The following is a 23,660-nucleotide window of genomic DNA, read 5'->3' on the forward strand; positions in this document are numbered from 1 at the left end:
GTGTGAATGCTCCTCCTTGCGAGGAAAAAGGAAGAAAAAAAAAAATCAGTATGCGTATGACATAGTATTCTTATTTATATTTGTCCTCGTCATTGTCAAGCATCCCACGTGACGTCATGATGTGATGATGTATGGACGCTGTCTTCCAACAGGTGGGCAGAAAGCTCGAGTCGTGTTTGCCGAACTTTCCTGCCGCCAGCCAGATGTCCTGATTCTGGTAAGATACCCTCAGCATGATCATACAGCATGGCACAAAAGTGACTGCACCCCTCACATGTCAGCACAAAACTACAGACATGAAACTTGGATGTACACTAAGCCCTCCTTTATGGCCGTTCATTGGTTCCACACCCCACCGTGATGAGTGAATTTCCGCAAAGTAGGATTGCCTATCTAAAAATTTAATATTTTCATTGTAAGAGCATAAAAAAAACAGTTTACCACCGTCTAAATACACTTTTTAACATTATTAGAGCCCTCTAGACATGAAATAACACCCCTATAGTCACTTTTACACTCCTATTACCCATATAGTGGACATCATACAGACTCATGTTAGCATTGGGAGAGTTCCTTGTTACTTTTACTTCCTGTTTCTGTACAGTACTTCCTGCAGTGGTTATTGTTGCCTCAAAGTAACATTACTGACACCTAGTGGCCAGTGTGGAAAACTACATGTCAGGGGCCTCCCCAGTGCAGCCCTTGGCTGATTTTTTTTATTGGGTCCGCGGCACATTTAAAAAAAAAAATCATTTTAACAAGAAAGAAAAAAACAAAAAAAATCAGGAGTAATAGGAGTGAAGTCAAAATATTTACAGAAAAAAAGTTAAGTTCAGTAATCTGAGAAAGCGGAATCATTAACATAAAATTATGAGGAAAAATAACGTCATTATAGTAGCATAAATCTGAAATATTACACTTTTATATTACGCTTTTTTTAAAAGGTGTAATAATATGAGAAACAAAAGAAAGTTGTAATTTTTGGAAAATTAGATTGCTGAAAAAGTCATATTATGCGAATAACGTGAAAATATCATGGGAATAAAGTCTTAATTACTAGAAGAAAATTTACAAGAACATAATTAAGTCATAATGATGAGATGACAAGTCTTCATTATGAGATACAAACATGTTCCGCCTTTGTCACATGCAGTTTGTACCTCATCATTACGACTTTTTACCTCATTTTCAACTTTTTATGTTATGACTTTCCTAATATCGACGTCTTATTTGATAATTTTGACTTTTTATCTCATAATTATGACTTACCATTGTGTTGACGACTTTTCAGTGGCTAGTAAATCGATCCGGCCACACAAGCTGTACACAGACTAGTCTAAAGTATATCCGGGTTTCATTTCTGTAGTGTTGTTCCATGAGAAGATGTATTCCAAATGGGAGTGACTCCTGTGAGGATGCTGTACATATGCTAACATGTTACTAATAAGTGGTATGCGTGTGTCTTGGCCTTGCTCTGCGCTTCCAGGATGAGCCCACTAACAACCTGGACATTGAATCCATCGATGCTTTATCAGAGGCCATCAACGAATACAAAGGAGGTAAGTGAGAAGATTCCATCTTCCCTTACAGCAGGGGTGTCCAAACCACTCCATGTCATTATTGTTGGTGCATTCTGCATTAAAAAAATTCCCATTTGGGACCCAAACGGGTCCCTTCAGAAAAAGTACCGTAAATTCCAGTGTATAAGTCGTCACCTTTTTCTTGAACTCTGAACGCTGCGGCTTCAGTGGCGGAGCTACGGGGTGGCCGTGTCCACCCTTGGTCACTCTCTGGCCACCCACGCGGCTCGGGGACAATTTTGAGAAACGTGGCTCTGTGGTGCAGAACATTTGTTCAGCCGTTTCCGCTTGGACACATTTCACTTTCCGTGTGGAGGAGGTGTCAATAAAAGCGCATCTTACATGAAGTGCAAGTGGTCGGTAGGTGTTCCATGATTACTTTGGTCGGTTCCGATTTACAAGTTTCCTCACTATGTTGACTTTGACTTAAATTCGGAAGCGTGATTCAGCACATAAATCTGTTAATGGAAGCTCTCTGTAGCAGAGAAAACAGGAGTGCCAATCGACATCCACTTCTGTATGATGCCCTGCGCAGGTTTGGCCGCAGAATCCAGAAACTGTGCGTTGATATGTCCTCGGCACACTGCTCAGCTATTAATTGCTCTAATAGACGGTCCAAAAGTAGTGGCGGAGCTATGGCCATGGCCACACCACGCCATCTAGACAACTTATCATCATACCTCGAGGGCTCTAAGAATGTTAAAGTGTATTTAGAAGGTCATAAACAGGTTTTGTATTCTCCAACTCCAATATTCCATTTATAAATAGGACTCCTACTTTGCAGACGTTCCCTTATCACAGTGGGGTTTGGAGCCAATGAACCGCCATAAAAGGAGGGATTACTGTACTGCAAGATGACATTAGCACATAAAGTGTCCACGGCATCTTCATCACCATCATCGTGTTTGCTTGTCCTCTCCAGCTGTGATCATCGTGAGCCACGACGCCCGTCTGATCACGGAGACGCAGTGCCAGCTGTGGGTGGTGGAAGACCGCACCGTCAATCACATCGATGGAGACTTTGATGATTACAAGAGGGAAGTGCTGGACTCCCTCGGAGAGACCATGGTCAATAAAGTGAATCCATGATTTGACCCAAGGCTTCCTTTGCAAACGATCCCAAAATCCCTCTGGACTGGTCATCATGGCTCACCAAACTAGCGCTTTCTTTTTTTGGGACTGTATCCTCTATACCGGCCTGATACTGGAGTGCTGTGGATACAGTAGATAACAGTAAAACAACAAACTCCAAAATAAATCAGTTTTTCACCTTGTTTTATTTGCCATCTTTATGTCCATGATACACTGTGATAGAAAGCTACAGTAAATAAGTTGCACACACGGGTACTTGTAGGTGTGGGCAATGATCACACACCTGGCTTCAGGTAAGCCTTATACATCTTCCTGACTTTAGCCACTTCATTGTCATCAGGTGTTATTTCCCCATACCATTTATACCAGTCTTCATTAGATGCTAAGGAAGGGGCGGGAGGCGTGAGACCCACAGCATCGTGGCAGTTGGAGTAATCTTCCCCTACAAAGTCCACATAGGGAATCTGAAAGGGAAGGAAGCCTGAAAGGACGACAAAAAACACACCTCAACAAACATCGACAACAGAATATGTAGCAAGAATAATATCTGAATAGACAAGAGTATCAGCGATGGTTAGCTATCGCCATCCTCACTCGCACCACACGCACGAGTGCTCCACCTGATGCGGTCACACTACAGTCGGACATTACAAACTAAACACAAAACGTGTGTGTGTCTACAATATGATACTTGGCTGTAGAGGAGTTTATTACAGCGTGGTATCAGCGATAGTGATGATGTAGCCACACCAGAAGTTGTCCGACTGTCTGTGAATCTGTGAACGCATCTTTATAGACACGGGTAGCTTAGATTGCTGATATTTTGGTGTGGTGGCATAGGCAAACAGAGCTCTGGTATCAGCAGGTATCCAAATTTGACATTAAAATATTAAAATAGCTCTAAAACCGATCATTACATCCTTCGGTGAGAAAAGCCATACTGGATGGGTGAGCAAATCAAGCGCTCCTTTTTTCTCCTGCCTGTGATGTTATGAAACGCTGCCTACTAGAAGAAATGACAAGAATGACGTACCATGATTCCGTGCTGTGTTGACTGCCGCAGTCAGCTTCTTCTGCTGTTTCATACACACACCTGGGAAAAGCCCTCACAATATTATTCCAGTGACACACACACACACACACAAAAGACTGACTCACCGGTCTGAGTGGGATCATAGATGGTGCCTGTGTGAGGGCTGATGAACTGCTGCAACAGCTTGACATTCTGCAAGCAAAGGAGGACACTTTTACCTCAACAGCACAACTAGAAGCTAACAAGAGAACCAGAAGCTCATTTTATGAAAGGACATTTCCATTCAAAACCATACATGCATTTTGTCTTCAAATGTATTCCCCCCCCCAAAAAACACATCCTGAAAAAGAGGGGCCATGGTGCATTCAGGGTGGTGTTCTATTCAGGTCCGTAGGGTCATAACGCTACGACGGCAAAGTCGAGATAAAGTTATACCCTCATTCAGATATTTGATGGACTCCTGTAGTCCATCTGTTCCTTCCGTCTGGTATTTGCATGCACGTCGTGGGAGCGCACACGCCGCTAAGACCTGAACTGTGACACGTCGTACTATTTTCTAAGGCACAGTACTTCATGATCATGAAGTGACACTTTTTGTGGACTTCGTGAGGAAATATAAGACACCAGGGTGGTGTAACTGTAGTTTGTTTTTCTTTTTGTTTTGTGTTCTGCACATCTCGGCTACAAAGATAAACCAGAAAAGGGATGCAGCAACTCCCCGGGGCTGACTGGTCCAAACGTTATCGCTTCCTATAACTCTGGGATTTGGTACATTCCCCTTCCGGATGGTGAAATTGTAATTTGGTTTGCTTTTTGTGTGTTTTTTTCATGTGTTTTGCACTTCTCAGCCACCGTATATTTTCTAGCTGAGTAGTAACTAGTCGGTGTGGTGCGGTGAGGTGTCACTAGACCAATAACGTAGTTTTCGGCGTTAATAACAATAACAACAATGTCGCTGTAGCTTGGTTAATATGGTTAATAAACCCACCTGATGATGAACGATAACGTTTGCATCTCGACATATTGGACAGGGGTTTCCGCATATCTTCTGTCCTCTCTGAAACACACCAAACAAGTTTTAGGGATTGTTGTAGAAGTAAGTGAGTAAGTGAGTACACATCATTTTTTGCATTTTTTATTACAATATGCCCCCGAACAAAATCCTCTGTGTGTATTAATAAGGAGCAAGGCGAGCCCATCAACACAAACGAGCCAGTAAGCTGAATTCAGTGGCGACATGAGACAAACTTCACCACCAAAAACATAACCGCCCGACCCAGTTTTCTCATCTGGGGGAAAAAAACAAAAAACTACACATCAACATGCGGAGCCTTCGTCCCGACTGTCAACACTCACTGAGACGTTTGATCTGCAAAGTAAATACAAAAGGGAGCAGCGCAGATTGGTGCGAAAAGAAAGTGTAATTTGCTACATCGTGAAAGAAATGCTGCTCTTTAATACAGCGTTTCAAGAAATGCTCCAAACATCTTGCAGACAGTAAGCTTGCCTGTGAGAAACGCCCCCAATTCCACAACTTTACAGAGGGAAAGATGGCATATTAAAGGAACTATTGCATTATGATGATATATTATTATACATTATTACTATGAATATTCTGTAACATTAGTGGTTTACTTGGGGTCAAAACATTTTGACAATAACATTGTGTAGCATCAATATGTGGAACAATAAACATTTCAAAACACACCTGCATCGTTTTGTGACTGGGTTAAATAAAAAGGTTTTTGTCCAGTCCTGTTTTTTCATTGTACTTTTCTTAAAATTAATGTTAAAATCTCGTCTCATCTTGTTCTCCTGGACACAATCTTGCGCATCGTCTTATCTCGTATATGAACATATGTGTGTGTAACATTTTTTGGATAAATAAATTCGAATTATTACATTATTAATACAATAATATACCTCATTGTATAATGTAAAAATATTACATTACAGAATATAAAAATATATATAACTTATAATTTAGTATAAACATAGTTTTATATAATCTTACATTCTATAAAATTTTACTAAAATATAAAATTGAAAATATAAAATTAAACAATTACATAATTTTAGGTTAAGATAATTATCTATATTTTATTTACTTACCTATATAAAATACAATGTAAATATATATACATATTTACAAAAAAATATATATTATTTAAATATGTATATATTGCTATATTCATTATAAAATAAATTAATTATACATACTTTATATTGAGAAGAATTGACATTGCCTTTATATACTATAAAATATATAATAATATAAAATATATTTGAATATTTCTTCATTTATTGGGGGTCTCATGAGACACATAAAATTATGTGTATAATTATATCTCTATTTCTATATAATTATGTATATTTTATGTTGTATTCATTATATATATATATATATATATATATATATATATATATATATATATATATATATATATATGGTTTATATTACAAAATTACACACTTTTAATTCATATTAATAACATATACAGTATATTTTTTATGTTACTGTCTGGCCCTTGGACAAATGTCAACTTGGATATACTTTGGAGTGGTCGGTGTACAGTTTGTAAGGCAGCACCACTAAAAATGAGTCTTATTCTTGTCTAAATAACAATAGAAAATTGATGATAACACACCTCCAAGATGACAAGAACACCGACTACTCTAAAGTATATCCTAGTGTCATGTCTTTTAGTATTTTCCATTGAGAATACATAGTAATATGGCTGCTGAACTGTGTGATGAACGCATTACTATGCAGGTCTTGCGGGTCTTTTGTGGTGGAATGCCTCCTTTGTGGTTCCTTCTGTAGCCCGCCCACACTGGCTGGGTTCCATACCTCTCAATGTACTCTGCCAATGGAGAATTCATTGAGTTCCAGGTATGTCAAAGTGCAAAAGTCTCACGCTAATTTGCGTACAATACCTTCACTCTCCAGATAATCCCACGGTCTGTCTTTGTAGCGAGAGCGTTCCTCGGTCGCCTGAGCAGCGTCCTGGTCCTGCAGCGACACTGCTTGGCAGAAAGCGCGGCTTGGTGGTGAAAAAGGAGGAAGAGCTGCTCTGCATGTTCTACCAGATATCTTGTGGTTGAATATGAAAAAAAGATACTCATCTCAATGCTATCAAGGTGTTATGTTACAAAAAAATGCATAACAGAGAGACAAAGGGTAACTGAGCAGGAAAACAAGCAAACACATTTGTCCATCATATATGAGGACATCTGCTGGTCACATTAAGTATTACAGATACTGATACGCGATTCGGGCTAGTATTGGCGATCTCATACCAATACTTTGCGCAAATTAAAATAAATTTTAAAAAGTAATGTATTTCATATCATAGTATAGAAAATAGAAGATAATTTGTATTTTATTTAAATGGTTTTATTACAATTTATTTTATTGATATATTAATTACATTCAATTATTTAATTCATGTATTAATATATTAATTACATTCAATGATTTAATTAATGTAATTAAATCATTGAATGTAATTAATATATGAATAAAATAAATTGTAATAAAACCATTTAAATAAAGGACTAATTATATACTATAGGAGTGAAAACTTCACTCACAATTCACAAATTTATGATGGGTCGTTTCAACAAACATATCAGACAAATGTTACCTCAAATGACTGAAGTATAAAAAGTATCAATATTTTCTATTTGAGAACCGATTTTAGAGTATGAAGAGCTTATATCGGAAGTATCGATATTTCACTATCGATCCGCACATCACTAATTACAGTCAGTTTAACTGGACTGTCATGTAATTATTCAACGGGGAAAGTCATATAACATTAAAGGTTAGTAAGTGGTTTTCCTTACGACGGGTAAATGTGAAGATTTACACTATAAATTGTAACTGTAAATTGATTGTAAATACAACTCCTGAAGATATAACAGAACGTAAACGAACGAGTCAAAACTGCTAAACCACCATCATATACGCACATCCACCATTCAGATCATATAAGATGTGTTATCTTAAATTACATTTAAATAGTTACATTACTTTAATATTTAGGGTTCAAACCGTAATTGGTTAGCTCTTTTTAGAACACAACTTATCATGCTGATAACAACATGGCCAACATTCACGTCAACGTCAAGAAATCGGTTAATCAGACGATAGCCATAAAAGAGTACAGTAAATGTTGTACCTGGTATTGTCGCAGGGGATATAAAATGGAAGGCGAGATGCGGCACGCCGTCCTCAATATGCTCTGAAAGGAAGCAGACATTTTTCCTACTGAGGCTTAGGGTGAAAGGTTAAAGGGTAAGAAGTGACGTCAGATTAAAAACCGTTGCCGTATATACATTTTTGTTAAGTATAAAAAATCCAGTTAGGTTGTGAGATCGTTTTATTTGAAGCTGGTGGGTTTATTTTTTTCAAAAATACGTGAACGGTGTAATTTAATTTTATGCACGACGACTAGCCACGCGGGTATGTCACTCGCAACCAGTCGCCATTTTGGACAAATACATTTATTGTATTACATTATGTTTACATTCCGGTGAAATCATCATATTATTTCAGGGGTATCCTGTGGTCCTCGCTACACCAAAATATGTGATTTATAACGCTTAATTTGATGGCAAACCAACGCAATTGTCGAAAAACTGCGCGATTCGCCATTATGTCTTTGGACGGCAATACAAGGTTGTTCGTCCGCCATTTTGCTTGAGCGTTACGAAGACAAAAAAGGCTGCAGTGACGCAAAAATCGTCGCTTTGTATAAAAGGAAAGTCCCTCCCCCTCCTGTTCATTCCTGGATTTGGTCAAAGGTAAGTCAAGACGTCAAACCATTCGAGCATATTTTTTTGCCGGTCTTGAGGGCGAAATCACCCCAACCTTTTCAAACAAATCAACACATGTAGTTGATTACATAGTGTGTTGCGTGCCAACTAAGATGTATTTTTGTTGTGTATTTTTTCAGGTTTAAATTCGCTCTCCCGAAGAATCGCCCATCGAGGACTTCGACCAGCTACTTATTGTTTTTTCTTCAAGTAATGGACATCTGATTACCATTTTTGCCTCCAGTTGTTTCTTGAAGGAAAGGCTAGCCTTTAGCTACCACAGCCACACCTAATAGAAAATTTGAAGCAGGTATTAAAACCATCAAACTTGACGATATGTTTAATGAAAGTGCCCGAAAAGCACGCTATGTTGTTCCTTGGACGTTGAGGACATGTAGATACAATATGATTGTATATTTTTGAGTGAAGTTAATAGTGAAAGTCCCAACATTAAAGCTCGTAGGTAGCTGGCTAGCAGCCGCCACACGTCAGCATAGCATAGCCTTTGTTTAGCATGAGCTCACACAGGAACGTGGACGGCGACATAAGTCTCCGTTTCTTCGTGTGTGAGACGGAATGGGCAAAATAAGTCGATGATTGGTGAGATCTATAAGCAATCTGTTCATAAAGATTGCCATATTTGCTAGGAGGCTAACAACCATGAAGTCGGACGTTTTGGCTGCCAGGGTTTTGCTCCACGGAACTGATACCCACCGCAATCTATACATAAAGATTGCATTAGAGCGAAGATTGATGGATATTTGCTGTGTGTTGAACTGACTATACTCCTTAGTACAGGGACTCCCCGAAAGCTCGCACCACGCACTTTGCAATCTGTGGATAAAGATTGCGGGATGACTCAGGCGAAGTGGGTCTTCGAAGCACAGACGTTCGGAGTTTACAAAATGGTGGACTGTTGCTTTGTGTGTCGCCCCAGGGGCTTCTTCCTCGGTGCAACACTTCGGGAGTTTTCTTGTTACAAACCCGAAACGCAGCCACGTTTAATTGACTGTCGTGCCGCGTATTTTTTGTTTTTAGACGGATGTAATCGTTTGTTATCCAAACTAAACGTTGCTTGTTTTAACTATCCGCACTTGTCGAGCGTCGAAGGGGTGAATGGTAGAAGGGCTGTCATTGGCTGACTGCTTTCTCCTCCCCCACCCCTCGAGACACTGAACTGTCTTCATGTAACTACTAGGATTTCCAACTACCGTAATGTCATTTATAAGCTATTTTTAAACCTTACATTGCCAGTTTGGGCAAAGTTACATATGATTTCATATATATTTATTAGCTACATTATTTAAGCAAATCTGCACTACTTAAACAGAAGGACGCCATATTTTTATCATTTCACTAGAAGGTGACTGAGAGTCCTGTTTTGTTACTTGTTATTGTGTGTACATGTGTAACAATTGTGCCACTTACAGGCTGTGAATTATTTGCAGTGTTGTGGAGTTCAGAGACAATATAAAACGTCTACTACAACATTTAAACGGGTAAGACCTAACTGATTCCTCACATCATGGCATTTCCAATGAACTGATATGGACTAAAATGAAAGGCTTTGAACATGACTGATGAATCTGTTTAGCAAAATGGCCATAATAAGGGAAATGCAGTCCCAACCAGCCCAGTCCTTGGAATACAATGTAAATTTCATTTATATAACAGTAAAGGCCAATCAGCTTGACCTATCCTAGATTTGATCCCATATATTAAAAAAACACTCATGAATGTTTAACAAATGATGACTTTAATGTATGAGTAATGCTTGTATAATTTACATGCACATCAGCATTTGTAGGCAACACAATCATGTGACCCAATTTAACCACATTGTATTCAGTACAAGCATTCCTTTCATGCAGGTTCCCCCCCCACATAAGGCATTAATTCACATATGTATAAATTAATTATAATCAAGTTATCAGTTAAATATTCAAAAGTTGGGTTACTTGATGCACACCTTGCAAATATTCCTCATTTGCTGTTAGTCAATAACCAAGTTTATTGCATTAACTGGAAAAAAATGATGTGCATACATTTTACTGATTCTTATTTTTAAATATGGATGACATAAATAATAGTGAACGACTGGTAAATATGTTTGCATTGGCCAACACATACTTCTTAGTCATGAAGTGTAGTTTTAACAGGAGCAGAGAGAAAATGTGTACTCCTCACACAGAAGCACATGTCAGTTGAAATGTCCTACACGGTCCAGAGGGGACCAACTGGTGCTGTGAGAGAGACATGGCTGTCCTGCCTGCGTCCCTACTGACTGAGGTCAGCATGCCACTCTCCAAACAGCTCAAGTATGATGTGGAGGTGCAAGGCTGCCATGAATGGATGTTGGCTGGTGTTGTGTAACTGGAAATAATGTTTTTTATAGGGGGAGGAGGGGTCGTATGTTTTAGTTAATGCGGAATGGTTTACTTGTGAGGCATTACTTGGCAAGTTGAATCGTGGGACAGTAACACAAGATGCCCTGAAGTTGTCTTGACTTTTTTTAGTGTGTAGCTTTGTTTTCCTAATGGATGGTAATGACGGGGTGGAATTCAGTTCTGTGGAGCCATACCTCTTCATCAGAGAAGCAAATAAGCCTCATTAAATGTCGCACAACTTGCCTATCAATGGAACATACCGTACACAAACATGCAATACATATTTGCCCTGCTGCAGCATGCATTAATTAATTAATTAGGGGTTTGTCTTTCAGAAATGGAGGGGGTACCAGTGGACCCCAAAGAGATTTTGAAGGGTGTGGAGGTTCTGTTAGGGAAGGATGGAGGACTCTGCAGCCTGGAGGGAGTCCCAAAGATGTTCAGGTGAGCAAAGTCTCTTTTGAAACTTGCTATTGTTAATGCAATTAATGCAAACTTGTTTGTATTTCTTCAACGCAGCCTAATGAAAGCGTCAGCAAAGATGGTCAGTCGCTGTATGTACCTTAACATCCTACTTCACACAAAGTCCCATGATGTTCTCAATAGGTAAGCCACTTATTGACTATGTTAAGTACTGTACATCATCATCGTTGTTGTTGTGCCCAAAGTGGTTATACTACTACTACTACTGCTATTATTTGTAGCTTTTTTAAAATAAGGATTGTGGATGTAGGCTCAGATTTCAGATATTCTATTGCCTCACACTTTGAATGTGTACCTTTTCATTGCTCTGCAAGCACGTCTTACTTTCAGAAATGCATTTTTCTATCGCAAAGCGAGACTGGGAATATTTGAAAGGCCATTTGTAGCAAGTTACTTTCGATCAGTGGTGTCCAAGGTCCGGCCCACGGGCCATTTATGCCCCAAAGCCCTTTTTTTTAAAAATCGTTAAAAACAGCCTGCATCCTATCTGAACTAAGAATGATTAGAGCCACGCCCAAAAGACAACAAAGTTACAAGACAAACATTTGGTTGCTATGTTTTCAGCACTCTACTCGGCAACCAAATCTTTTGTGGAAATATTTTAAAGCCCATTTGAAGCAGGTTTCTTTAGGTCTGCTGTGTGCAAAGTCGGCGCGCAGCTCTTTTTTGTTGGCCCGATGCGTTTTTATTTATTTATTTTAAAGGCTGCATCTAAACATGACAAAGAATGATTAGAGCAACAATTAAAAGAAAACAGAGTTACAAGAAAAAAACAATAGTTGGCAATGTTTTTTTGTTTTTTTTACAAAAAGGAAAAAGTATTGGCCTTTTGGATATTAAAAAATAATTTGAATAAAATTGCAGGTTAAACCTTTTTTTAATGTAGCTGTTCATCATTTACAATTACAAATTTAATAAACAGCCAGAAACTATTTATTTTTTTAATATTTTACATTAGGGGAAAAAATGTTAATTGTCTATTCTTTTATATCTGACTTGTCCTGGCCCAAATAAAAACCAATAATATTTATATAGTACATTAATCCTTTGTTTATCTTGGCTAATTGGTTCCAGACTCGATCGTGATTTCCACAAATTAAGATTCCTTATTTCGAAATGGATTATTTTTATAGTTGGAGCACAAAAACCTGATTACAACCTTCTAAATATGCTTTTTAACATGATCAGAGCCCTCTAGACATGAAATAACACCCCTGTAGTCATCTTTACACTCCTATGACCCAATATAGTTGACATAATGAGAGAAAATAAGACTTGTGCTCATTGCAGTGAATGTGTTCCCTAGGGGAATTGAGTGGCGGACGGACAGGAAGTGAGGGTTGAGGTCTACCTTGACGTGTGTTCCGGCTGCAGCAGTAGCCCATGTTTTTATGAGGGATTTTTATTGGGGTTTACTGTGCCTGAGATCATTCGAATCTGCAATAAAAGCCTGTTGTTCCGGCGATCAACCATGGTGCTTGTGTGTGTCACCCAACCTTACAGTCACATTACCGACACCCAGTGACCAGTGTGGAATACTACATATTATCACGCCTGCGTGTCTTCTGAATGCTTTTATATTTTTAAGTTCATTTAGCCATTTTTATGCTTGAAAATGCTTAATTTAGGGGGTGGGAAGTAAGTAAAATATGCTTAAATACACATTTTTTTAACAAATAGGCTGTATTCAATGACAAAACAGCATGATTTAGTAGTGACTCTGTTTTTTTCAAAACTTGGAAGCCGTGAAATTCAAGCCGCAATGTGACGAGGGATGACTGTATTAGGAAAGATAATAAGAACATTTGTTAATTACATTTTTAGATTAATTTATTTTGCAAGTTCTTTTGGTTGAAGTGGTCTGGCGGCATGCACTCTGTTCAATGAACCATAGGCATAATGACCTGAGGAGATCATTTTACTCCTCATCAGAGGCCATCTCAGACAGTCACACCTGCATTTTTGTTGTCATAAAACAATGTTTCACCCCCCCCCACCTTTCTTTTTTTTGTAGGTTCATTAGAGTTGGTGGCTACAGGCTGCTGAACTCATGGCTGACCTACTCAAAAACCACCAACAACAGTCCTCTGCTGCAGCTCATCCTGCTCACTTTGCAAAAGTTGCCTCTCAAAGTGGACCACCTCAAGCAGGTGATATTTACTGGAACACGAACACCATTTCCATTTTTTTCATGTCTTTTACTGTTAAGGATAACCATTGCAGATGTATATTAAAGTGCATTTTATCGTCGTTTTTTCCCCCCAGAACAATACAGCAAAGTTGGTCAAGCAACTGAGTAAAAGTGCAGAGACTGAAGGTGAGTTTGTTCTTGTTCATGTTCTTCATCTGTGTTTCATGTTCTGTTGCTAAACATTGCCATTCATACTTGTATTATAGAATTAAGAAAGTTAGCATCTGTGCTTGTTGATGGATGGATGGCAACAATTCGCTCCCAAAGTGTATCAAGCAGTACCAACAGTCCCGCCGGTACGGACGGTTTACTATTTTATTTTTAGTTTTTTTTAAATCTATGACTCTTCCTTTTTATATCAGCTTAATACACTTGCTCTACTCAACGTGCAGATAAGAAGAAGAAGAAGGAAGATGGCAAGGTCCCGCTCCGTGATGTGAAGGACAAGAGTGGAGATGAGGAGAAGAAGAAAGACAAGGCGAAAGCTCACGCGCCCAGCCATGCAAAGATCCGCTCCATAGGTCAGCCTAATTAATCCACATTGTAGCTCATGCAACTCTTAATGCTGAATGAAGTTCTTTTGAGTGACAGTTGTTTGTTCATGTAGGTCTAGAAATGGACGCTCCTAGCCCCGCTCCCACTAAGAAGACCCCAGTGGCGCCACAGCTGGGTGACAAGTATAACATCAAGCCTCCACTAATAAAGAGACCAAGGTACAGCAATGAAGCTCAATGCACTGTATGGCTCTCTGCAGCCATCTAGTGGCCAATGGCGGTACCTTTATGCTGACCCTTCTGTGTATGTACTCTGAATAGTTCTGGTCCGTTTGATACTCCTCCGCTGGAGAAGAAATACAAACCTTTAAATACACCTTCAAACGCAGCCAAAGAAATCAAAGTCAAGATCATTCCTGCACAACGTAAGTGCACGCTTGTGGGTTCTATTTTAAACATTGATTGCCCAGATGATTGCCGTGATAACAGTGTCGCACAATTTCTGCAGCAATGGAGTGCACAGGGTTCCTAGACGCACTTAACTCGGCCCCTGTGCCTGGTATCAAGATCAAGAAGAAGAAAGCTGCCGCTGGTTCACCTTCTAATACCAAGGCCGTGTCCCCAACCTCAAACAAGGTAGCAGTTGTGATGCTTTGTCTCACAGTATTGCATCCACTAGGGGTGCACGCATTGAGCTACCAGGAATCAAAACTGACCAATGTCTGCATTATATGTCATTGTGTGTGTACACTGTAATTATAAACAATGTAGATATCACAACCTGTGCAGTGCCAACACTGAACACACTTTGTATTATCAGACCACAGACCATTACAGTATATACTCACACACACACACACACACACACAGCTGCTTTTTATTGTCAAGACACTTAAATGTATGTGTGTGTTGTACTGTAATTAGTCAACCATCATTATAAATTCATTGAACGAAATATAAATAGAAATTTGAAGTAAAAAATTACATTAATCAACAGTGATTTTTATTTGTTCTTCTAAAGTCTTGCTTAGGTTATCCTTTTTCATTTTCAGACAAGTCCATTTGACAGCAAACCATCTGCATATTCCTCATCTTCTGCCAAACCGTCATCTCCGGAGACCACTTCTTCAAGTAATCCTGACGAAAACCAGGAGCCTGAGCGGCCTGGCACCCCTGTTCCTAATGAAGACCCAGATTCAATGGACACTGGTGAGGCTGGATGTTTAAGAAAGACTTAAATACGTCCGATGATTGTAACATTGCAGTAATCCCTCACCACTTCGTGCTTCGAATTCCGCAGCTTCAGTCTATTACGGTCTTTGAAAAAAAGGATTGATAAATCATTGCTGTTTAGTAGTTGAAGACAGTCTATCATTAAAAAAATAAGCGCATTTAATCAAATTTTACAATTTTTTTTTTTGTCTAAATGAAGCATTTTCAATCATAAATATGGCTAAATGAAGTAAAATATCAATATAAGGCATTCAGAAGACTCGTTCAAAGATGCTGTGATGATATGTAGTATTCTACTCCGGTCACGATGTGTCAGCAATGTTACTGTAATGTTCGTTGAGCCACACAAGCACACACGCAGTCCGTTCAGTTCTCCCAACGCTCGCACGCACGCACACGCTATAACTAGTTTGCACGCCCCCAAATGTAACTGTAGAGGGGCGGCTGCATTACAGTCATGCATATGGGCGAATCAATCGCCCCATTCCACCCACCACCCCAAAGCTGTAATTGTAGGGGAAAGAATGCAGCCTAAGAGGGTGTATTTTCTTGTTTATGTTGTCTTCTTCATTAAACTGCAGTCAATTTCCTGACATTGCTGTGTCTAACTCTTTGCAGGAGATAAACCCAATGCGCTATCAGAGCCTCGTGGTGAAGAGGACCTGACCAAGAAGGGCAAAAAGAAGAAGACAGTTCACTGGGCTCATGAGGATCAACTCAAACATTACTTCTATTTCGACCTGGATGAGACAGAGAGAGGTACGTAACATTTGCTAGCTGATTAAGCTGTGGGTGAGTTTTAGACCTCCCCAAAAGTCAAACATTGGAATCATGTGTCTCTTCCTTCGTCTTAGTCAACGTTAACAAGATCAAGGACTTTGGGGAGGCCGCCAAACGGGAGTTGATGATGGACAGGCAGACATTTGAGATGGCACGTCGGCTCTCTCATGACACAATGGAGGAGAGGGTCCCCTGGACACCCCCAAGGCCCTTGACACTACCTGGCAGCTTAGTCAACCCTGGGTCCAACAGCACGGAAAAACTCACCCAGCGGGACCGTGAGATGGGCATCTTGCAGGAGATCTTCCTCAGTAAAGACAGGTAAGGACTGCTTGTCTTGGATGTCAAATGTGTTGCATAGTAGAACTTGCATAGTTGATATGTTGTTTAAAAGCGTTTTCTCCTCACTAGTGTGCCTGACAGTCCACATGAACCAGACCCAGAGCCTTATGAACCAATGCCTCCTCGTCTCATACCTCTGGATGAGGTTAGTATAGAATTCAAAACACAACCACATAACACTGTCTCTTGTCTCTGATGTCTCAATGAACGCTAGTGATGTGTAGATGGCGCCTCATGGAGTGTGTGGCACATTCCCATAGCAGTGCTGACACTCTTGGTGTATCGCTTGATAGCGACATCTGCTGGATTTCAACAACGATTACAGGCATATCCAAATCTGAACAAACGTAACAGGAAGAATGTGGTGGGGCCACTTTGATACATACATTTAATCCATTAAAGATGCTAAAACCAATTCATTTTAGGTCAAAATATGCTAGCATAACATCTTAGCTTTGTGTTAAAGCTGACAAAGCAAATCAGTGATGAATGTTTGTTTCCATAACTGATAAAGTGCTAAATGATTTTATATATATATACACACACACACACACACACCGTAATGCCTCGGCATTTTGTGGCTTCACTCTCACAGATTTTCAAAAATATATTAAGAAATCATTGCTGTTTTGCCTATTATTTATTTAAAAAAAAAAACATATTTAAGGAAGTTGTCCGTATTTTTCCCTGAATTGAGCATTTTCAAGCATAAAAGTAGCCACATGAAGTAAATACATAGTATTTTACTTTGCTCACTAGGTGTCAGTGATTGTACATTGATGAGACAATGTTCACCACAGGAAGTACTGTACAGAACAGCAAGTAAAAAAAGAACAAACTTTCCCAATGCTAACATGTGAATCTATGTTATGTCTTATATGTCTTATTTTCTCTTATGTCTGCTATTTGCCAAAATAGTCCATTTATAAATATGGAATCCTACTTTGCAGAAATTGGCTTATCATGGTCAGGTCTGGAACCAATTAACGGCCATAAACAAGCGATCACTGTACTGTATTTACACACATGCACCAGTGTGGGGGTTTTGCTCCTTGTGCTTGTTTGCCCTATCACTCACTCACTCACCAATGTATGTCTGGTTTCCTTGCAGGACTCTTCCATGCTGGACGACGGCTATGTTGAGCCCATGGACACCACGTCACAGCAGGTTCCCGCCATGGTCCAAAACGAGGGCTCCAAGCTGCCGCCCGTCCTTGCCAACCTGATGGGCAACCTCAACAACAACTCGCGTAGCCCACAGACCACAAACACTGTCAACAATCCTATCGCACCAGCTGTCAACGTACAGGAGCTGCTGACGTCTATCATGGTACATGCTTACTGTAGACTGGGAGCATTCGTCAGCAGTGAAATAAAGCTTTTCCGTCTGTTTGATTTACTTGGTTTACACTGCTTACAGTATTGCATTCCCTAGTCCTGATATATATGTCTGCACATATACATATATAGATAGAGAGAGAGAGAGAGAGAGCTTCAACACACATGGTTTAAGTAGTTTAGCAAGATGCACATTATTGTTGATGGATATGAAACATGATGAAAGTGGTAGGTTCAAGGACTATATTTCTCTCCAGTGTCCAGCCACATATTGTTCCACAACAAGTTCACCATGGTGGCCCAGTTCATAAAAAGCACATTACAGTGATTGACAATCAAAAGATTTGGTAGTATATCTGACCCAAGATGGAGGTGTCTGAGGTCAGATCATTGGGTACATGTTCCTTCAAGGCTCTTCATATTGGAAGGGAAAAATGTTTGTTTCTATCAGACATACGAATAATATGTCAACATATAATATTAAACTGTTATTCCTGTAACATACAAGCAATATGGCAAAGTAAGGTTGGTCAAAGCACATTTGATCCATCGTGCGTCGGTGTTATTTGTCTTTGTAGGATTTAAGCAATTATGTAACAAGGTCAACGCTGACAGCTTTTTCCCGGTGTGCTTAATAGTGTAGTTAACAAAAGCCTTGTGTGTGTCTAGGGTGCTTCTGGTAACCAGTCTACTGAAGACCTCATCAAGCAGCCTGACTTCTCAGATAAGATTAAACAACTTCTGGGATCACTGCAGCAGCAGAACCAGACCCAGGGCCCACCCCCAGGTAAACGCCACGTCTCGCATGTTGTAGAATATATCCAATATCCTCGGCTTGTCAGCGTTAATAATACTCTATCTGGCATCCAGTCAACCAGGCTTTGCTGGGTCACGGTCCAGGGATGAACAACATGCACATGCAGATGCCCATGAACGGCGGCTACCCACCCAACATGCCCCCGGGCGGTCCCCGCTTCAGCCACCCTCCGCCCCCGCACAATCACGGACCGCCGTTCAACGCCGGAGGAGGCCCGCGCATGATGGGGCCGCCGCCGGGACAGGGCCGCGGAGACAATGGCAATTACTGGGGAGACGATTCCATGAGAGGAGGGCCCCACCGAGGTGGTCTTTTCCGAGGAGGAGGAAGGGGTCGTGGTGGAGAGCCCGGTTTCCGGGGCCGAGGGCGTGGGGGTCCCAGAGGAGGACACGGCAATATGAATGGTACGTAGGCACTCTTCATCTCAAATATCTACAAGGGATCATCAAATTAATTGTTAGTCTTAATAACCGTGGCTAAATGACGTGCACTACTTGGCTGCAACCAGCAGAGGCACTGTTGACTCGCTCTCAATTAGTTTCCCAACCTTAACTGAACCAAGGCACATATTTTACATTTGAAAACCTCACAGCGCAACACCAAGCAGGGCTTCATTTCGTACCTTGTGCCATCTAGTGGATGAGCGTTTCATTGTTCTGCCTGCCACTGTATGTCACTTGTAGTAAATTCAGATTTTTCTCACCAATAAGTGAAATAGATCATTTCTCAGGGCAGAGTGTTGTTCTAAAAAAACATTGCATGATCATCTATGGCAGGGGTGTCCAAAGTTTGACCAAGGAGCTCGTTTTTTTATTTTCTCTCTTCATATTTTGAACATTCAATTCATTTATTATTTATATATCAACAATTATTGTTGTATATTATACTATTTGCTTTGTCACCTACAACAAAAAGCTACAATGGCTTGGCATATATTGACCTGTATTGGATTGATGTGCAGCTTATTTAATGTACAAAATGTATCAAAATGGCATCCCCTGATCCGATCCCGTATCGATAGCAGTGTAATGCATTTGTAATTCACGCCGATACCACCTGCGGAGCTTTCTGATCCATGAGCCACATCTGTGCTTTAATGTCGTCAGCTTGTTGGTGTATGCAAACGTAGAACAGCAAACGTATCTTGAAGAACATCAGCAAACGGTGTGGCGTACCCAAACTCGGGTATCAGATGGGAAGTGACACGTTTTTCTGTTTGCGGCCCTCAGTGGAAAAAGTCTGGACACCCCTGGTCTATGGTAATGAAAACAGGAGTTCAGAACTGCACTAGGGCTATTTTACCATCCCGTTAGCTAACAAGTAGAATGCCTTACTTATTGTGTCTATGTTGTTACATACTGATTCCAGTTTGTATGTTTTGGCTAACGTACTTGTGTTCCCCTCCCCCAATAGATATGTCCAATCGGCCGGTGTGTCGCCACTTCATGATGAAAGGAAACTGCAGGTACGAGAGCAAATGTGCGTTTTACCACCCTGGTGTAAACGGGCCACCTTTGCCCCCGAACCACCATGCAAACAACCAGCACGGACACTAAAGTACTGCCAACCAGCTGACAGAACTGTGAACTCTCTACACTTCCGTTTCCTCAAACCACTGCACAGTCAAGGACTCTAACTCTGTGAGTGGATCACCAATGGGACTGTGGTGTTTTTTTTTTATGATTATTTATAATGTGGCATATAGTATACTGTATATAAGAGTTAGACTGAAACCTTCACAAGCTTTACCACTATGTCTGCCTGCCACTGTCCATGTCAGGAGCATGCTTCGTAATGGAACTCTTTTCCAACAGAAAGCCTTCCGCATAATTCTCTTTTCAGTCGCCAATCCTCAGAATTCTTCAGCAGCACTTTGAAAAAGAACAGGCCAATAAATTCCAACCACATGCATGTTTTGACACTGTTTTGACACGTATGTCTCGAAGATCAAAAGGAGGCCGACCGGAGGAAGCCTTGTTTTCCTTCCCTTTGCTGCTAAATCAGTGTGCAGACCCCATCTGTGCTACTTGCAAAAGCTCTGCCTCCGCTCTTGAAGTATACATCAAGACAAAACGTGAGTGCCGCCGCTCAGACCGAATGATCTCAATCATCGGGACCTCCTTCGCCCCAGCCCCCCCAAAGGGTTTGAACGTCAGTATTATGATGACGCATTCTGTAGGTTGGCAATAAGAGTGTTTTCTGTGAAAACAATGTCCTTTGCGTCTCTTGTGGGACTTTTTTTTTCCACCGCCCTCCATCTTTTATTTTGATACTATGTTGAGAACAGTGACCCCTTTTTAACACGGGTCCAGTATGAAATGTTTGTACTGTATGCTTGTATAACAGACATGTTCATGCGCTCATTTTCAGTTGAATTCTTTTCTACACTGTATTAAATGGATGTTAAAATATGATTGTTTTATCATTTATTTGAATCAAGTGGAACATACTGAAGATACTGTACTAAATCTAATTACTGCACTAAATTAGCTCAGACTTCCTGGTCTTAGCCACCAAGGTGTTCCCAGGCCCGCTGTGAGACATAATCCCTCCAGTGTGTCCTCGGTCTGGGAGAGGCTGGTCCACATCGAGTATTCACTCTAGATCAGGGGTGTCCTAACTTTTTCCACCAATGTGTAGGTTATGCTAAGAAGTTATATATTTTATTTCTCACTATATTATGATTTTATGCCTGTAATATTTTGACTTTATTCCTACAATATTATAACTTCTTCCTCAACCTGCTGTTCCAAAAATTACAACGTGATTTTCTTTTGTTTGCTTCTCATAATATTACCACTTAAAAAAAAAAAAACATTATTTCTTTAATATTTCACCTCTATGACATTTTTCCTCATATGAGTTTATTCTCCTAAAATTTAAGACTTTTTGCATTGTTGGAATACAACTTTTCTTGTAAAATTACAGCACCCTTTTCCATTTTTGCTGGGGATTTCCCAAGTATTTCAAGTTTGTACTTAAATAGTCATACTTTTTTTTTCTCTCGTAATATTATATTCCCCAACCTAATTTTCCAAAAATTGCAACTTTATTTTGTTTCTTATATTTCAACACTATGCTATCTAATATGACATTATTTTTCCTCATGATATTACAAGTTTATTCTTGTAAAATTGTGACTTTCTTGTTGGAATATGATTTTTTTTCTCTTAATATTTTGACTTAATTCTTGTGAAGTTCCAGCTGTTTATTTTCCATTTATGCTGTTATTTTTTTCTCCCAACTATTTCAGTTTAATCTTCTTCTCATAATTATGACTTTATTCCTATAATATTTGGACTTTATTCCCAGAACATTGTAACTTAGTAATTATAACTTAAAATGACACATTTATTATTGTTATATAACACACATACAGTCATGATTACACCACCCTTGTTTCTTCAGTTTATTGATCCATTCTAATGCCTGGTACAACTAAGGGTACATTTGTTTGGACAAATATAATGATAACAAATATAGCTCATAAGAGTTGAATCTAAGAGCTGGTATGTAGCAACTTCCATGGTCTTGATAATCAAAATGATTTAAGTTCTTACATGAATAGCATTGTACTGCCAAAAAATGTAACTCTTAAGAGCTATTGTGGTATAATCATTTTTTCCATGACTGTATTATTGTATTGGTTTTGGTGTGAACACATGAGCACAGCTTACTGTGCATCTTTTCATATCCTGCATCTACTTTACATTCTACTTTACTTTACATTCTACTTTACATTCATCTACTTTATTGGTTATTCTTGGCCAGCAAGCATTCCGGTGACTATTATGAGTTAATGCTCATGTTTTAATTACGTTCAGACAGAAGCTGTATTCAGTAAATTGTGATATATTTATAATTGACTTTATAAAGATAGCATTTGGGGCATAGATTTAAGCCACTTTTATGTTATGGCACATGCTTTATACCATCATATGTTGGCGTTGTTGCACCAATGCCTTTTTAGCAAACGGGATTTGCACGCTTTAAAACTATGTATGGCGTGTATGCGAAAAGGCTTCGTTAAGTTTATGTAAATAACATTTTGTCGAGTATATAAAATACACACTCTTCCGGACAACAGGAAACGAATTGAAAGTGAAAGAGTGAAATAACATGCTTCCTGTGAGGTTCCATGCCACCACGGCCCTGCAAACGAGGGCTTGTATACGTTATCGTGTGTAGTAAAAACTACGTTTTCCACTAAACTTAGTCAAGTATCAAAATAAAATCACGATTTAACGAAGCACCATTATTTGCAACCAAACATAATCACTGGCACTTTATTTTGCTACTTCCTCTTGTCAGGTGATCATTTTAGCATAATTGGAACAATTGGAATTGTTGTTGGAACATGCTGAGGCAAAAAATAAAATATTCCGCCAATCTTCGTCAAGTTAAATGATTTTGTATTATAAAATGTATATTAACATGCAGAATATACACTTAATCGAAATATTGAAATTGATTTTTTTTGTCAATATAGCAACCAAAAACGTCACTGTCACTTTATTTTGCTACTTCCGCTTGTCAGCACGGTAACATTAGCATGATAGACAGCTCGATACAGCATTTCAATATTATCATGTTGGATGAATAACAAGGAGGTAGGACAACTGAGAAGACGTCAGTGTTTTATTAGTGATGTTATGAGATGTGGCGAAGCTTCGAAGCTTGCATCGAGTCATGGCAGAGACGTTTTTGCCAAGAGCTTATCAAGGTTTCCTTCACTCGGCACAACACCGGCACTCTTGCCAAGTTTTCAGTAAGTAGCTATTGGCTGTTCTAGAAGTCGCTAGATGATGTCATCATATAATTAGCATGTAATTTGCATATACTGTTGTAAAATGCTGTAGGAAAAAAACCGTAGGAGAGACGGTTTAAATTAAATTATTGGTTTAATTTCATCTAAATAAAATCATTTTAATATTTTTTTTTTATCTCGGCCAGAGCCTCTCAAAGTTCTCCCATCATACATTGGCAATTGTGAACTTTTTAAAATGAGCATATTAGCACAACTGAACAGTGAATAACAGATTATGCTGTGTTTATTCTGTTAGCATGAC

General features: G+C 39.5%; 3 protein-coding genes across 5 annotated transcripts in view; 2 read left to right on the forward strand and 1 right to left on the reverse strand.

Moving 5' to 3' along the window:
• Positions 1-2,854, forward strand: part of abcf1 (ATP-binding cassette, sub-family F (GCN20), member 1) — a 28,228-nt gene extending 25,374 nt beyond the window's left edge. For both annotated transcript variants that reach the window (XM_054764777.1, XM_054764778.1), the window contains exons 23-25: positions 153-217; positions 1,487-1,559; positions 2,503-2,854. In XM_054764777.1, the coding sequence (XP_054620752.1) occupies positions 153-217; positions 1,487-1,559; positions 2,503-2,669 (305 nt within the window). In that variant the 3' untranslated portion in view covers positions 2,670-2,854. The remainder of the gene's footprint in view (positions 1-152; positions 218-1,486; positions 1,560-2,502) is intronic.
• Positions 2,846-8,053, reverse strand: mrps18b (mitochondrial ribosomal protein S18B). The gene is made up of 7 exons (XM_054764786.1): positions 7,890-8,053; positions 6,643-6,799; positions 6,472-6,569; positions 4,694-4,762; positions 3,831-3,897; positions 3,706-3,765; positions 2,846-3,153 (listed from the first exon to the last, which is right to left on the reverse strand). The coding sequence occupies exons 1-7, from the start codon at positions 7,968-7,970 to the stop codon at positions 2,948-2,950; spliced, it is 738 nt and encodes a 245-aa protein (XP_054620761.1). The 5' UTR covers positions 7,971-8,053; the 3' UTR covers positions 2,846-2,947.
• A 334-nt stretch (positions 8,054-8,387) lies between these two features.
• Positions 8,388-21,027, forward strand: ppp1r10 (protein phosphatase 1, regulatory subunit 10). 2 transcript variants are annotated; one of them, XM_054764780.1, is made up of 19 exons: positions 8,388-8,514; positions 8,667-8,836; positions 11,234-11,357; positions 11,433-11,519; positions 13,411-13,546; positions 13,662-13,713; positions 13,794-13,883; positions 13,980-14,108; positions 14,195-14,300; positions 14,403-14,506; positions 14,590-14,717; positions 15,134-15,290; positions 15,933-16,073; positions 16,169-16,415; positions 16,506-16,581; positions 17,548-17,766; positions 18,444-18,561; positions 18,645-18,995; positions 20,005-21,027. In XM_054764780.1, exons 3-19 carry the CDS (start codon positions 11,251-11,253, stop codon positions 20,145-20,147), a joined length of 2,391 nt encoding a protein of 796 aa, XP_054620755.1. In that variant the 5' UTR covers positions 8,388-8,514; positions 8,667-8,836; positions 11,234-11,250; the 3' UTR covers positions 20,148-21,027. The 2 variants fall into 2 exon arrangements, with proteins under 2 accessions (XP_054620755.1, XP_054620754.1); XM_054764779.1 differs by having other exon boundaries at positions 8,390-8,514; positions 11,249-11,357; positions 20,005-21,024.
• The last annotated feature ends 2,633 nt before the right edge of the window (positions 21,028-23,660 follow it).

Source organism: Dunckerocampus dactyliophorus, chromosome 20, assembly GCF_027744805.1.
Source record: "Dunckerocampus dactyliophorus isolate RoL2022-P2 chromosome 20, RoL_Ddac_1.1, whole genome shotgun sequence".
NCBI classification, from domain to species: Eukaryota; Metazoa; Chordata; class Actinopteri; order Syngnathiformes; family Syngnathidae; genus Dunckerocampus; species Dunckerocampus dactyliophorus.

Bases quoted from the DNA above. Each gene is read 5' to 3' on its own strand.
- mrps18b (XM_054764786.1), bottom strand. From the start codon at position 7,970: ATGTCTGCTTCCTTTCAGAGCATATTGAGGACGGCGTGCCGCATCTCG. The intron at 6,570-6,642 runs GTATTGTACGCA...CTCCATTGGCAG, and splicing joins GGATTATCTGGAGAGTGAAG to AGTACATTGAGAGGTATGGA. The intron at 4,763-6,471 runs GTAATGCGTTCA...GGTGTGTTTCAG, and splicing joins AGACCCGCAAGACCTGCATA to AGAGGACAGAAGATATGCGG.
- ppp1r10 (XM_054764780.1), top strand. From the start codon at position 11,251: ATGGAGGGGGTACCAGTGGACCCCAAAGAGATTTTGAAGGGTGTGGAG. The intron at 16,074-16,168 runs GTACGTAACATT...CCTTCGTCTTAG, and splicing joins CCTGGATGAGACAGAGAGAG to TCAACGTTAACAAGATCAAG. The intron at 16,582-17,547 runs GTTAGTATAGAA...GTTTCCTTGCAG, and splicing joins GTCTCATACCTCTGGATGAG to GACTCTTCCATGCTGGACGA.